The 14,297-nt window shown below is 43.2% G+C and overlaps 1 protein-coding gene across 3 annotated transcripts in view; it reads right to left on the bottom strand.

The window, feature by feature from the left end:
* Positions 1-14,297, bottom strand: part of MAP3K3 (mitogen-activated protein kinase kinase kinase 3) — a 74,132-nt gene that overhangs the window by 43,809 nt on the left and 16,026 nt on the right. For 2 of the 3 annotated variants that reach the window (XM_067022042.1, XM_059046919.2), the window contains exons 2-4: positions 12,220-12,341; positions 10,510-10,602; positions 501-541 (exon numbers count right to left, since the gene is read on the bottom strand). In XM_067022042.1, the coding sequence (XP_066878143.1) occupies positions 501-541; positions 10,510-10,602; positions 12,220-12,315 (230 nt within the window). In that variant the 5' untranslated portion in view covers positions 12,316-12,341. The remainder of the gene's footprint in view (positions 1-500; positions 542-10,509; positions 10,603-12,219; positions 12,342-14,297) is intronic. The other variant, XM_059046920.2, reaches the window with a different exon arrangement.

Below are 14,297 nucleotides of genomic sequence, written 5' to 3'. Positions count from 1 at the left end.
CGGATTCTTAACCACTGCACCACCAGGGAAGTCTCAAGACATTTTAAAGAAAAACTTCCAATTCACCAACCTGACCCCTGATGTGGACAAAACCAGGGACACCCTACAAGGGATGGGAATGGCACCACGTAACAGGAGAGTCCTCCTCTCCCTCTGATGCCCATGGCTTGCACAGTGTCAGTGTGTCTGGAAGCCATGACTCAGTAGAGCTGGGGTCCTGACTTCCTCCCCTAGCACAATGGTGGATCTCACAGTAGCAAAATAAGAGCAGAAGAGTAAAACATTAGCAGTTGAAATGGCTTCCAATTTTAAGACCAGAAACAAGGTTTAATCAGTAGGCCAAACCAAGGGTGAAACTTTCCCCTTTATGCCCTATCAACCCCATTCCCCAGCCAGTGACCCCACAGGAATCACTCCAGGGCAACGGCTTCCACAACCTGAACGCTTTCTAAGAAATGCAGCACACATGAACACAACCACTCATCAGAAGGCAGACTTACCGCCTCTCCCCGTTGTGCTCGAACTTGATTCTGACGTCACTCTGCCAAAGAAATGATAGACAGGTTAGCAGGTTCTCTGGCGTGTGTCGATCCTGCCCTTCCCAGGTAAGCCTCAGGCAGTCCTTTAGCAATCTTAGGCAGACATCCCTGATGGCTTCTGTTAGAGCTTCTCTACCCCGACAAGCAATCCTTTCAATGAGTTCTAACCTCAGCGGCAACAAAGCTCTTGGGATAAGATCCTTTGGTGGCTGCCCCAGCTCAGGTGCTCTGCTCTGACATATCATTTCTAAGTTCACACACTCTCTATTTCCACAACTGGCTCTGGAGTTTCTCCCACTATATCACCACCTCCTGGCCAGGACACCGTTCCTTCTGGGCTGATGTAACTAGACAGAAAAAGAAATCTTAATACTGATACTTCCTAGCTCTATGACCACAACCAAGTTACTTATCCTCTATAAGTCTTAGTTTTTCCATCTGCAGAGTAGGGCTAAACATAACTAATTCACAGAGCTGCTATGAGAACTAAACGAGAAAATGTAAGTAAAATACCTAATACATAGTAGACATGCAATAAATGGTTGCTGCTGCTGCTACTAATGACTTCCACGATCCTTTCAAGGCTGCCCTCAGTGGGAGTAAAGTGGCACTCTGGATAAATACCTTATAACTGTCCCCAGCTCTAGCCTAAATGACCATCATGTGTACCCTATAAGTTCCAGGAGGACAGGGATCATGTCTCTCTTGTTTCTGTAGTTTCAGTGACAAGCAAAGGTAATAGTATATATCTGTACTTACAATATTTATTAAACAGATTAATTGACTGAAGAATAGAGTTGGATGTAAGTGTCAGAAATTAAGATGAGGTTGGAGTGTTAGAATGTTAAGGAACAAATCAAGGAGAACGAGAGATACTGTAAAGCGCAAACAAACAACTTGAGGGAGTTAAAAATGACAGGAAAAGGGAGAAGATATTATAGAAGAAAAGACCAGGTACAGGGGAAAAAGAAAACTAAGATAGTCGGGAAACCAACAACTAATAGCTGGGGAGGTAAGAAAGTTCATGGTCAGTGAATGAAAATTATACTGAGATTGACAAATTAAAAAACTGTGGCTTGGAAGAAAGAAGAGGGTTTCAGAGTATCTGAAGATGAAGAACATAGAGCAGACAGAAAAGATGACAGAAAAGGGAGAAAGGTGAAAGGTAGGGTGGGTGCACACAGGACTTCCTTTTCCCAAGAGATTGGGGGGCTAGAATTCCCTTCCAGTCAAATGAACTAGACTGGTGTTTCTAATTTACACTCTAAAAATTACTGAGGACCCCCAAAAGCTTTTGTTTATGTAGATTGTATCTACTGATATTTGCCATGTTAGAAATTAAAACCGAGAAAATTTAAATTTTATTCATTTAAAAATAATTAAAAACCGTTATGTGTTAACATAAATACATTTTAATTTTAAAAACTTTTAAAAAGTGAAGTGAGAGAATGCCAGTCTCTTTAATGCATGGCTTAATAGGAGACAGCTGGATTCTCATATCAGTTTTTGCTTTCAAACTGTTGTGATAATACGTATTGTGCAGCATCTGGAAAACTCTACTGTACATTCTTTTTTTTTTTTTTTTTTTTTTTTTTGGTATGCGGGCCTCTCACTGCTGTGGCCTCTCCCGTTGCGGAGCACAGGCTCCGGACGCGCAGGCCCAGCGGCCATGGCTCACGGGCCCAGCCGCTCCGCGGCATGTGGGATCCTCCCGGACCAGGGCACGAACCCGCGTCCCCTGCATCGGCAGGCGGACTCCCAACCACTGCGCCACCAGGGAAGCCCTACTGTACATTCTTAAGAGTATGAGGGTATAAAGGGCAAGGAACATCTTAGTACTATTATGAAAATAGTTTTGACCTGATGGACCCTCGAAAGGTTCTTGAGAACTTCCTAGGGGTCCTAGAACACACCTTGAGAGTCAATGAATTAAAATATAAGAATACAGCCTCTAACTCACTATTTTAAAGACAGGGAAATGGAGGCTCAAAGAGCTTCATGACCCTGAAAAGCTCACAAACTAAACAGTGGACAGCAAAGCTCCCCTGAGGAGCAGGCCTGCGATGTGACAACTTTTCAAAATACAGCCCTGATACAGCCCTTTCATCCTTTGATGTAACATATGGGCCACTTGATCCCATTACTAATAATATGACAATAGTTAACATTTACTGAGGATTTACTGTATACTAAGCCTTGTTCTAAGCATGTTACATATATCAATTAAACTAACCCTCAAAGCAGGTACTATTATTGTGTCTATTTTACAGGAGAACCTAATTTACAATGAAGTTAAACAAGTTCTCTCAAGATTATAATGTTTTAAAAGGAGCCCAGATATGCTACAACTTAAGTGTCACACAGGCAAGGGAGGTTTATTTTACTCACAGATGCAGGGCTTCAATGGGAGCACTGAAAGAAGGAAACTATCAAAGGATCTTTTGAGGCCTTACTTTTCAGAACTCACGGAGGAGATGGAGTAATAACGGAGCCAGCATCAGGAGACCAGGGTAGCGATCATGCAGGAAGCTATGGGGCCTGGGGAACCAGTAGGGTAGGCTCTGGCTGAGACTGTGCGTAGGTGGAGATGGAGGAGGTGGCATGGGAAGGCAGTGTGCCCCCTCTGGTGTGCATTCCAGGTGAGAGAGACTGTGTGTGTATGTGTGCACGTGTGAACATGAGCGCACAAGCAGAAAGATGAGGCACTGCTGCAGAGGAAGTTATCATGGGGCTTCAAGGTTTGCATGAGTGACAGCAGTGTTTTCACTGTCTTCTTTTTCTCCTTCCCCTGAACTACTAAGCAGTTCCTGTGGCAAGGCCTTCCGAAGCACAGTGCCTGCAACACGCTGCCGCATCTGACATGCTGTCTCCAGCTTCCCACGCTGTCTGGTTCCACAAGTAGCTCTGGAGTATCCCAAGTGCTCACTGCAGTTTGCAGTCCTGTCTGTCCCTACAGCTAGCTGGGTTACCACTCCTTTCACCTCCTCCTGATCACAGCCCAGCACACCTTGGTGTAGCACTCATTATTATTATATTTTATTAATCGATTCTATTTTTACAACAGCTTTAGAGTTACAGAAAAATAGAGCAGATAGAGCAGAGAGTGTCCATATACCCTTCTCCCCACTCCACCCCCAGTTTCCCCTATCAGTAACAGTATGGTACATTTCTTTGTGTGTGGTTTTTTTTTTTTTTTTTTTTTTTGCGGTACGCTGGCCTCTCACTGTTGTGGCCTCTCCCGCTGCAGAGCACAGGCTCCGGACGCGCAGGCTCAGCGGCCATGGCTCATGGGCCCAGCCGCTCCGCGGCATGTGGGATCCTCCCGGACCAGGGCACAAACCCGCATCCCATGCATCGGCAGGCGGACTCTCAACCATTGTGCCACCAGGGAAGCCCCATTTCTTTTTCTTACAACTAATTAACCAATATTGATGTGTTAAATAAAGCCCATAGTTTATTCAGATTTCCCTTTTTTCCTGTTGATTAAAAAAAATTTATTTCTCTGTTGATTTTTATCTAATTTTTTATAGTAATAAAAAAACACATAACATAAAAACACATAAAACACATAACAATAGCTCTCATTCTAAACTGGGACATTATATTTAGATGCACCTATGAAGGAATCCCCTCTGTCCCTTTGTGGGACTTAAGGAACTAAATTTATTTCATGATGGGCCACAATCCAAATACTGTTCTACTTGAATTTAGTGAGAAAGGGAATTAAACTTTTGCCTCAAACCACAAATCACTCCTACTCAAGACTAACCTAGCCTGTGATTAGTAAGCAGTGTAAACAAAGACGCCTAGCCTTCTGAATCCCTTGTCTGATGTGGCTACAGCCTTTCCAGAGCAGGATGCAGGCCCATGACTGGCTTCCATGTACCACATGGTGTGCCCAAATCTGCCAAGTTCCTAAATCTGAGTGACCCCTGTCAGGCTGACTAGAATAAGTCATGGATAAGAAAGTTCAGATAAAGCTAACTAGATTCAATTCCTTCCTGCCCACCATCCTCCTTGCCCCTCCGAGGCATTTCGCACTGGTAGCGGCGTCCTCTGTCATGAGGTTCTCTCCTCTTGCCTCTGTGACTCTATCCCAAGCCAGGGAACCTGCCACCACTCTAACCACTTCTGCTTCTTTGCTGGTTCCTCTTCCTCATGCCTTCTCACACCCCTCCCCCAACATGTAACTGTGCCTCAATGTTTGGACTTTTGGCCTCTGGATTTCTCTCCCTCTTCTCACGTCTTCTCCTCGGCAGGAATTTAAAAATCAGGCAACCTCTAAATAGAAGATTCCCAAATCTCTATGTCCAGCCCCGATTTCTCAAGCGAAACCTCATCTGTCTGCCACGGATATAAAGCAGATAAGTCATTGTTAGGAATGCAGCACTAGAGTCAAACTGTCTGGCTTCAAATCCTGGCTCTATAACCCCCTTGTTGTAACCTTGAACTAATCTCTCTGTGACTCAGTTTCCTCATCTGAAAAGTGAAAATAGTGACAGTATCTATCTCATCGAGTTATCAAAATAATGAAATAACTGGATAAAGATATGAGAAAAGTTCCTGACAAAAAATAAGTGCTTAAAAAATGGTAATACAGGGCTTCCCTGGTGGCGCAGTGGTTGAGAATCCGCCTGCGGATGCAGGGGACACGGGTTCGTGCCCCGGTCCGGGAAGATCCCACATGCCGCAGAGCGGCTGGGCCCGTGAGCCATGGCCGCTGAGCCTGCGCGTCTGGAGCCTGTGCTCTGCAACGGGAGAGACCACAACAGTGAGAGGCCCGTGTACCACACAAAAAAAATAAAAAATAAAAAATAAATGGTAATACAGGTCCTTTATCCTTTAGCCAAAACCCTTGGGGCCAAAAGTGTCTCAGAAAGCACTTTTGGATTTAGAGAGGTAGTGGTACGTGTTCTGTATGTTAAATGATGCCCCTCCAGGGGGAAGGTGTCTGGGTAGCACTCCATGGCAGAGCAGAACGCTCACAGGCATTCTGTGCACCCCTCTGCGCTGCTTAGCTTCTCCTGAAGTTAGTTTGGGATTCTGTAACTACTTCTGACCAGCAGCTGGGAACAAAGTTGAGTTCTACACTCTCTTTCCTGGCAGCCGCGTGTGCCAGGTCAATGGAGCCACCTTCAATCAGGGTCCTTAAGTGACTGTAGGGAACACTGTCCTCCCCTTCCCTGTGCTGGCCATATCTGTACAGTCACTAAGATTTAGGGTTGGGCTTCCCTGGTGGTGCAGTGGTTGAGAGACCGCCTACCAACGCGGGGGACACGGGTTCGTGCCCCGGTCCAGGATAATCCCGCATGCCACGGAGCGGCTAGGCCCGTGAGCCATGGCCGCTGAGCCTGCGGTGTCCGGAGCCTGTGATCTGCAACGGGAGAGGCCACAACAGTGAGAGGCCTGAGTACCGCAAAAAAAAAAAAAAAAAAAAAAGATTTAGGGTTTACCTGTTAAGAGCAAAAGAGCAAAAGCTAGTTTTTGTATTGAAAAGTATGAATATTCACAATTAGTCAAATAAATAAAGACTGTAAATAGCCCTGTGTCCATTCAGGCCAAGTTTTGTTACCAAATGAATTTGCTGCAAATTTAAAAATAAATAAAATTTTTAAAAACACCTTTTAGTTTGCAGTACTCTTTGGATTTTAGAGTTGCAGATAAGGGATTGTGTATCTGCAAAAGCAATATACACACATACCTGCACACACTCTCAAAGTATTTCACTGTAGTCGCAAACTCAACCTAGCCATGTGTGTCTGCATCAACTACCCTCCCGAACTAGTCCCCCTTCTCAGTGTTGCCATTTCTAATACTGGCTACAGGCTCAAACCTCTGAGTTCTGCTTGATTCTTTCCTCCCTTTCCCTTTCTCACAGCCAGACAGCAAGTTCCAATTCTCCCCTCCAGGGACTCCAGGATGAGACTCTGCGTCCCATTCTCTCAGTTGTCACTCTTGGAGCCCCTTTCCCCTCCTGAATTCCTGAAGCAGCCTCTGTACTTCTCAGCTCCCCCCTTCCAGCACATTCTACATTCCTCCACAGTTTCAGTCATCTTAACCACCACTTTCACCACATCCCTTCTTTGTTCAAAAAGTAATGAGTGATATCCATTACTTATGGAATAAAGTCTAAGTTCTTTACTATCATTCAAAGCCCTCTGGAATTTAAGCTCACTCAGTTTACCTAATCATCTCACACTGCTTGTTCTCAAAGAGAACCCTCTCTCCAGCCAGATCAATGCCCACCCTATTTCCTGAAATATGCCATATTCATTCCTTCCCCTAGGCCTTTAATAATTCAGTTTCCCAACCTGGAGTGCCATACTTCCTCCTTTCCACCTAACTTAACTCTTATACATACTTCACTGCCTGGTTCCAGTGCCACCTCCTCCAGAAATGACTCCATAACTCCTTTGGCCCAAGTTCATCTTTCACTTTCCTGGCCTCCTGTGGCTCTCAGTATCTGTACCATATATTTAGGCATAGTCACATTGTACCTTAGTTTCTTTTTTTTCTTTTTTCTTTTTTTAACATATCTCTCATAAGACTGTACGATTCCTAGGGTACAGGGAATATAACTTGTATTTCTTTGTCTAAGAAGGTTGAGTATAGGCCCATGTTGAACTGAATGGAGAGGTGCCACAGGTGCTGAGAAAGAAGTGCTAGTACAAAAGTTCAGATCTAGGCAGGTTCAAGTCCCCTGCCCACCAGAGCTAATGTGGTGAAAGGAAGAGTGAGAGCCATGCCCAGGAGAAGGACAGTGCAGGCCTCCAGGCTGAGCTGCAGATTTGGGAACTCAGGGAGCAAAAGGAGTGACCAACGATACCAAACTTAAGTAGACATGACCTTCTCAAAGTTTGAACTCAAAGACTGAACATGTAACCCAAGAAGACTCCCAAGAATTCAAAAACACCTTTATTAAACAAAGGTTTGTGAACCTTTGACGTGGCACAGGCCCCAGCTAGCCAATGTCTCTGGTACCCTCTCTCTGATCCTGCAGTGCTCCCCCTCCCTGTAGTTGCTATACACCTTTGGCTCCCATATCTCTGGCACTGGAGTCCTTATTTTGCCAAAGAAAGTAAATAAATGAGAAGAAAAGAGCAACAAAAATAATTTTATTTGTGTGACTCAGGAAAGTCCTAAGATACCAGTGGAAGAGGTGATTATAAAGCAACCTTCTTCCCTACCCTAATTCTTTCTATATCCCCAGTCCCAGCATTGTGCCTGGCATGCAGCAGGGGCTCAGTGAGTACATGAATAAATCAATGATGAAATAGTGTATTAGTCATTTACTGCTAGTTAATAAACTACCACACACAAAAAAGGAAGCTTCTTACAAAATAGAATATGAGGCTTGTATACTGTATTATGCTTTATTTTCAAACTAGCCAGCCTATCTCATCAACAACCCATGAAAGAAAAAGGAAGTCCTGAAGAGTCAGGTTTATCACAGTAAAAGCAAAAGACAGTCTGCTCAATCACTGACCCTGTGGAGGAACAGCTCCTAGAATTCTCCTGCTCTATAACTGATAGCCAAGAGCCTGCCCTTCTAGCACCTGCTATGAAGAAAGCAACTTTTCCATTCTTAAGCACCCACTAGTGAACATCTGGAGGGTCAGACCCAGACCCTGGGCTCTGTTCAAGCCTCTGCCTACCACCATGATATGATTCAAGGGAAACAGGAATCCATGGTAATAAGGATTCTATTTTTTCTTCTACTGGGACTTTCATACATCAGGTTAACGTCATAAGTCTGCAAAGGACCATCTGATAGATAGTAATGTCAATCCAATAAAGGAAGAAAACCCTAACCCTTTCAGTTCCATGACAATCGGCATACTTCTGGTTAGAAGCTTTCACTAGCGCTCAGACCCACAATGCCCGAACATAACAGAAGTGATGTAGTCACTACCACTTTACACCCGTACCTTGTTTTACAATGTATAAAATCTTTTATATTCTGTCTATGATCTTACAACAACTTTCAGAGGTAGACACGATGCCTGTATTTTCAGATGGAAAAACTGAGGTTTAAAAAGGTTATCAGACTCACACATGGTAAAATTACTGTGACCAGGAGTCAGAAGATCTGGGTTTGCTTCCTGGCTCTACTTAATATCTTTGCATAAGCACTTTGTAAACTTTAAAGTATTATACACATGCTTATAGTTTAGCTTATAGTTGTTGTTATTGCTGTTAACTGTTGTTGGAAGCACTCTCTAAACTGTAAAATCCCATGTTAATGGATTATTAACAACTCAATGACTTCTGGGCCAGTGCTCCTTTCACTACACTAAGCTGTTACCCTCACAGAGAAATAGCACCTGTTGATAAAGCACTGTTAGTTGATAACTGCTAAAGGGTCTGCCCTTCATGGCCTATAAAACCATCCAGAGGCCCCAGCTGAGGATGTGCCACACATATCTAAGAACATGCAGCCAGCTCTAACCGGCTGTAGGCTTCCAGGGACCTAATGTCCAGGTGGGAGAATACAGAGAGCACAGATCCTAACTCTTAGCAAATAGCTAAATAACCAAGCACCTCATACCCCTGTACTTCCCTATCCGCTCAGAATGCTCAGTTTTTCTCAAATGATTCTCTTTTTCAATTAATTGCCTAGCTTGTTTACTCAGGGAAGAGGATATCTGAAGTCTTGCCAAGCAGAGGTATTAAATTATGATTTCCCGTTATTCCAAGCCTCAGCCCCCAAACGATTCTATCAGCAAACCCCCAGCTCCTGTGGCGTTCCTTGCTGTGCCAAGCTTGCGCCCCATGAGGCTACGCCAATCTCAGCGCTGCCATTTTCACTCTGAAGCGCTGCTTGCCTCTGCCAACATCATTCCATCCCTGGACAAACCACCTTTCCTGGTGGCCAAAACACTTGGGTACTTTCAACTGGGACTCTGCAATTTGAATCTTTAGCCCAATTTGACATTTCTTAGACCAATTCGGCATCTCTTAGCCATCTAAATTAGGTTTTGATCTTTCAGTCCTCTCTCCTCCTAAGCATGGACCTTCTGACAGAAGAATTGCTACTGGAGAAAACCGTTTAATCCTGTCCTAGGCCCAAGCAAACAAAACCAAGAATTTTTAAAAAGGGAATTCACTGTGTAAACTGTAAAGTCCAACGTTAACAGATTATTAACATCTCAAGACTCAGGCTGGGCTCTTTTCATTACATTGAGCTGTAAACACTTCTCCCCCTAAATGTTCCCACCATCCTCATGTCACCCCATCCTTCCTTGGAAATGCAATCACTGAGACTCTCTCTCTCCTTCCGCTTTCACGATTTTGCTGAAGACTATTTCTCCTGGTCAGAAGCTGAACATATGCTAAACTTCCCAGGAGAGATCATTCTACAACCTTGACTTTATTAAGGGGAGAAGCTATTTTGACGTTTTCATTGCCCTTTTACCCAATATTAGCATAAAACTTTGAGCTTCAATTTCTAAACAGCCACGCTAGTTCCAAGCTTCATATTCCCCCCCAGATCCCCATGCCCCCTGATGAGCTTATCACAATGCACAGAAACTCATGACCTGTGTGGTGGAACGAATGTGCCAAGGAGATGTGCACATCTCCAAGCGTGTACTTAATTTCTTGCCCAACAAATCAACAGTCCCTTATACAGTATATAAAGTTGTGCTATCCAAGACAATAGCCATTAGCCATATGTAGTTATTTAAATTAATTAAAATTAAATAAAATTTTAAATTCAGTTCCTCAACTACACTGGGCAGTACAAATATACAACATTTCTATCATCACAAAAGTTTACTGGACAGCATTGATAGAGGTTGCTTATAAATAATACTGTTGTGAGAAATGGTGATAGCACACAGGTAATGAGTAACCAGTGCTCCCTGCAAATCCACTAAAACAATTTGTCCAGGAAATGAATTCCACACTCTTCCAGCACTCGTAGATTTAAAAGCACATTTTAGCTTTAATGGGTAATTTTGTTCCTTACCAAAAATTTCTTTTTCTCACTGGCCCCTGCACATGAGCTTGTTGTTACTGTGGGGCTGTTCAGAAGGGCTGAGCTGCTGCTGTTGTGTTTTTTCTTTAAAAACAAAAAAACTGAGGTTAATAATTTGTATCCTTCACGCAACAGAAAAAGTTTGACGATATTCAAGTAAACTGTGGGTCCAAAGAGCTAGTACCGCTTGTTAAGATTATTTCCTCTATACTAGTCAATCCTTTTCACAGGCTTCTACCTTCATAACCACTGCCTTCACCCCAATAACACTGCAGTAGGCATGGTAAAAGATCAGGATTTTTCTTATAATAGCTTTTAGGCCTAAACAGGATTCCTAAAAGGTAATCTCCCTTCAAGGAATGATCAGAGACCACTCTACCCCTCCTCTTCTTGGCAGAGTCCCTTTAGGCCTTCCAACTCAAGAAAGCTTCCCCTTTTCACCTACTAACTGACATCCATGCTAATAGTCCCATTTGGAGAAAGATCAGCTGACTGGAGCAGCATTAACAAGCACACTCCACATAGGAAGACAGGAAGGAAAATGAGGTCATTAGGCTCAAGCCTGGGGGAGGGGATTCACTTCTGGTAAAATGCTCCTTCCAAAAGCAGCTTTGAATAGAAGTGAGTTACAGCAAGTGAGAACCCACACAATTAGAATAATGTATGAAAACAGTACAAGAATGGGCCCTATTCTGTTGTTCCCCTAGTTCTGTAAGGTAAACACAAAAAATAAAAGCAGCTTTCTAAACTATTCCTTATGTTATAACTGAAACAAAAGGACTTGGGGTCCCTAGTTTTCCTAAAGGCAGGAAATACTCTGGGAGGCTATATCTAGCTAACCTCAGACAGAAAAAGTTCTAGCCCCTTATACTTTCTCCAGGAACCAAGAGTACTTCTGAAGAATTGGTAGACAAGGTGCACATGAGGAGAGAGAAGGTTAGCTGATAACGAAGAGAACCACAAGGAAGGATATCATCAAACACACCAAACTCAGCCATCTGATACCCACTAGGAAGGAAAGCTCCCCGTCACTCACTCCTCTCTGTGGGCCAAAGGGCCTAGGCAACAGGGAGGTCAGTGACACTGGAGGCGAGAAGAAAGTTCTCAACAGCGCACAACTTTAAATGTTAACAAAAGAGAAGCTGTTTTCCTAAAGAAGCACACAACTCTCAATAAAACAGGCACTCTCAACTACCTGAGTTAATGGGAGAAACAACTGTAAACAACACTAACAAAATCACTCATTGTTACTTTCAGAATATATATGATGTTTTATTAAATAAATTTCCCTTCCTAATTACATTTTAAATAAACCAATACTAAAATTAATTAATTTTTCCTGAGTATATACTGTAAGATAGCTAAAAAGTTTCTAAGTTAGGGATCATGAATCTGGATAAAATATTTGCCAAATGATCAGTAAAGGAAAAAGTATATGAATACTGTCCCCATAATTAGCGAAGAAATTATTCTTACTCTCCACAGATGAAAAACTATTTACAAGGTGAGATGCACAAGGCATTGGGACTCCAGATCACGACCCACACCTGGTTAGTACGTATCACTTAACATTTAACAGACTGTTAAGGGAAGGGACCAATAGCATTCAAGCCTGTATCAGAGTATCACTGGCTTCTCACATATTTCCCACCTGAAAACCCCTCCCCAACAAATTTAGTTAACAGCCACGGCCGCACCCACCTGCCTATTTGGGTGACCCGTTTCTTTGTTCTTCATGGTCTCATATCCAGGTACCCGGGGACGTCGGCTCATCTGGAGGGCCACCAGATCCTTCATGATTGAGTTCAAAGCCTCCTGTTCATCTGCAAAGAAACAGAGCACATGGGCTAAGGTACTTTAATACAGACCACAGAAGTACTTTCACAAATTATATGACTGGGCTTCCCTGGTGGCTCAGTGGTTGAGAGTCCGCCTGCCGATGCAGGGGACGCGGGTTCGTGCCCCGGTCCGGGAGGATCCCACATGCCGTGGAGCGGCTGGGCCCGTGAGCCATGGCTGCTGGGCCTGCGCGTACGGAGCCTGTGCTCCGCAGTGGGAGAGGCCACAGCAGTGAGAGGCCCGCGTACCCCGCCCCCCACACACACAAAAAAAAACAAAACAAAAACAAATTACGCGTACCCCCCCCCCCACACACACACACACAAAAAAAAAACAAATTATATGACTAATACTCAGGGAGTTCTGCCCAGGTGAAATGAGAGACCCTGTAACTATAATCACATGAATTTGCTATCTATGAAAAGTACATAACTGAGGTCAGACTATGGCAATTTGAATTTTAATGGATTCTTAACAGCTCTCCAATCAGATTTCTGGCAGCAATATCTACCAATTCACTGGGGGCAAGGGAGGTGTTCAAACAGACCAATTCTTCCAGTGCCAGAGAAACTCAACCAGGAAATATAGATGAAAAGTTGGAGTGAAGAACAACACAGCACAGTGTAGTAGTACTGAGTGAAAAGATGAATTCATGGAGAGCTGATTATGGGACAGAGTCAGTCAGACTTATTCCTAAACTATTGTACACAGGAGAGCATATTTAAAAGGTACCAAACAAGGACCTCAGGTCGCTGCTTTGAACAAAAGTTGTTTTACAAGCCTAGCCTCTGAATGCCCCCTCCCAACTCTTTACAAGTTTATAGGCCTTCTGCTTCCCACAGGGAAGTCAAAAGTTAGTTCTATTGTTTTTCCTCCCACACTGACCAAGCAATGCATTGTCTCTACCTTACTGGTATTACTTTTAATCCCCCTTTCTTGACATGGCATAGAGCACTAGAGTTCTTATGCAGTGAAGACAACTGGCCAAAACCCAGAACCTAAACCAGCCCAATTCCATGTTTTGCAAAATCCTCCTAGGTCCTTCAAGAGATCCTTGTCTACTCAAATAGCACTGGGGAGTTGAAAATAAATCTGCGGATCTGCAAAGAAACATGAGGAATGAGCTGTTACACTTGCTTTAGTGACAAATGAGTCACTTAGGGACTTGGGGCACACCTTAAAAGAAGTACAAGACTACACCCACAGAGTGTGCCTATCTTCTGCACTTTATCACTGTCCCTTGAAAATACTCTAATACCCTGTGGATAGGAAAGAGCAGCATGGAGTATAGGAAGTAAAGCGGCATTATTTGCCTCTCCCCTCTTCCTAGACCAAATCTGCTCGGGTGCCCTACATGCCCTCTGAGGAGATGCAGGAAAGGAAGGAGAAGGGTGCCCCTGAAGAGATTTTTTGTCTGCTCAGAAAAGTAAAATTAGATTTAAGACTTGCAGGAAAAATACCAGTAGAGTAGCTTCCCAACTAATTCCAATTCAAAGTATATACAAAAGTATGAGTGATATAGTTGTAGTATGAAAAGAAGGAGGTAAATGAGATAACGAATGAGGAAGTGGGTGTCTACAGAAAGACATCTGTCAAAATTAAAACACATACATCCCATCAATTAATTTATACTTTCACACAATTTACCTATAGGCTCCTTAAAGGGAACTTGCTTGGTTTTTGTTTTGTTTTTTAACCTCCCAACCAAGATTTTAAAACTAGAGCATAACATCTAAGCTAGGATGACTAGCGTATATATATGTATAAGATATATATATAGGCTTACATATTAAATTGGCTTATATATCATTAAATATTATATATACATAAATTTATTGGGCCAACTGTAACAGTAAATTGGGGTCATTATGATGACTAGGTGGGTGTTTTCTGAGGAGCATCCAGTGATAGTCCTAATAGCAGAATGCATGTAGTTTTCA

This window comes from Kogia breviceps, chromosome 19, assembly GCF_026419965.1.
Source record: "Kogia breviceps isolate mKogBre1 chromosome 19, mKogBre1 haplotype 1, whole genome shotgun sequence".
In the NCBI taxonomy this organism is placed as follows: Eukaryota; Metazoa; Chordata; class Mammalia; order Artiodactyla; family Physeteridae; genus Kogia; species Kogia breviceps.
This window is presented reverse-complemented; position numbering and strand designations above follow the sequence as displayed.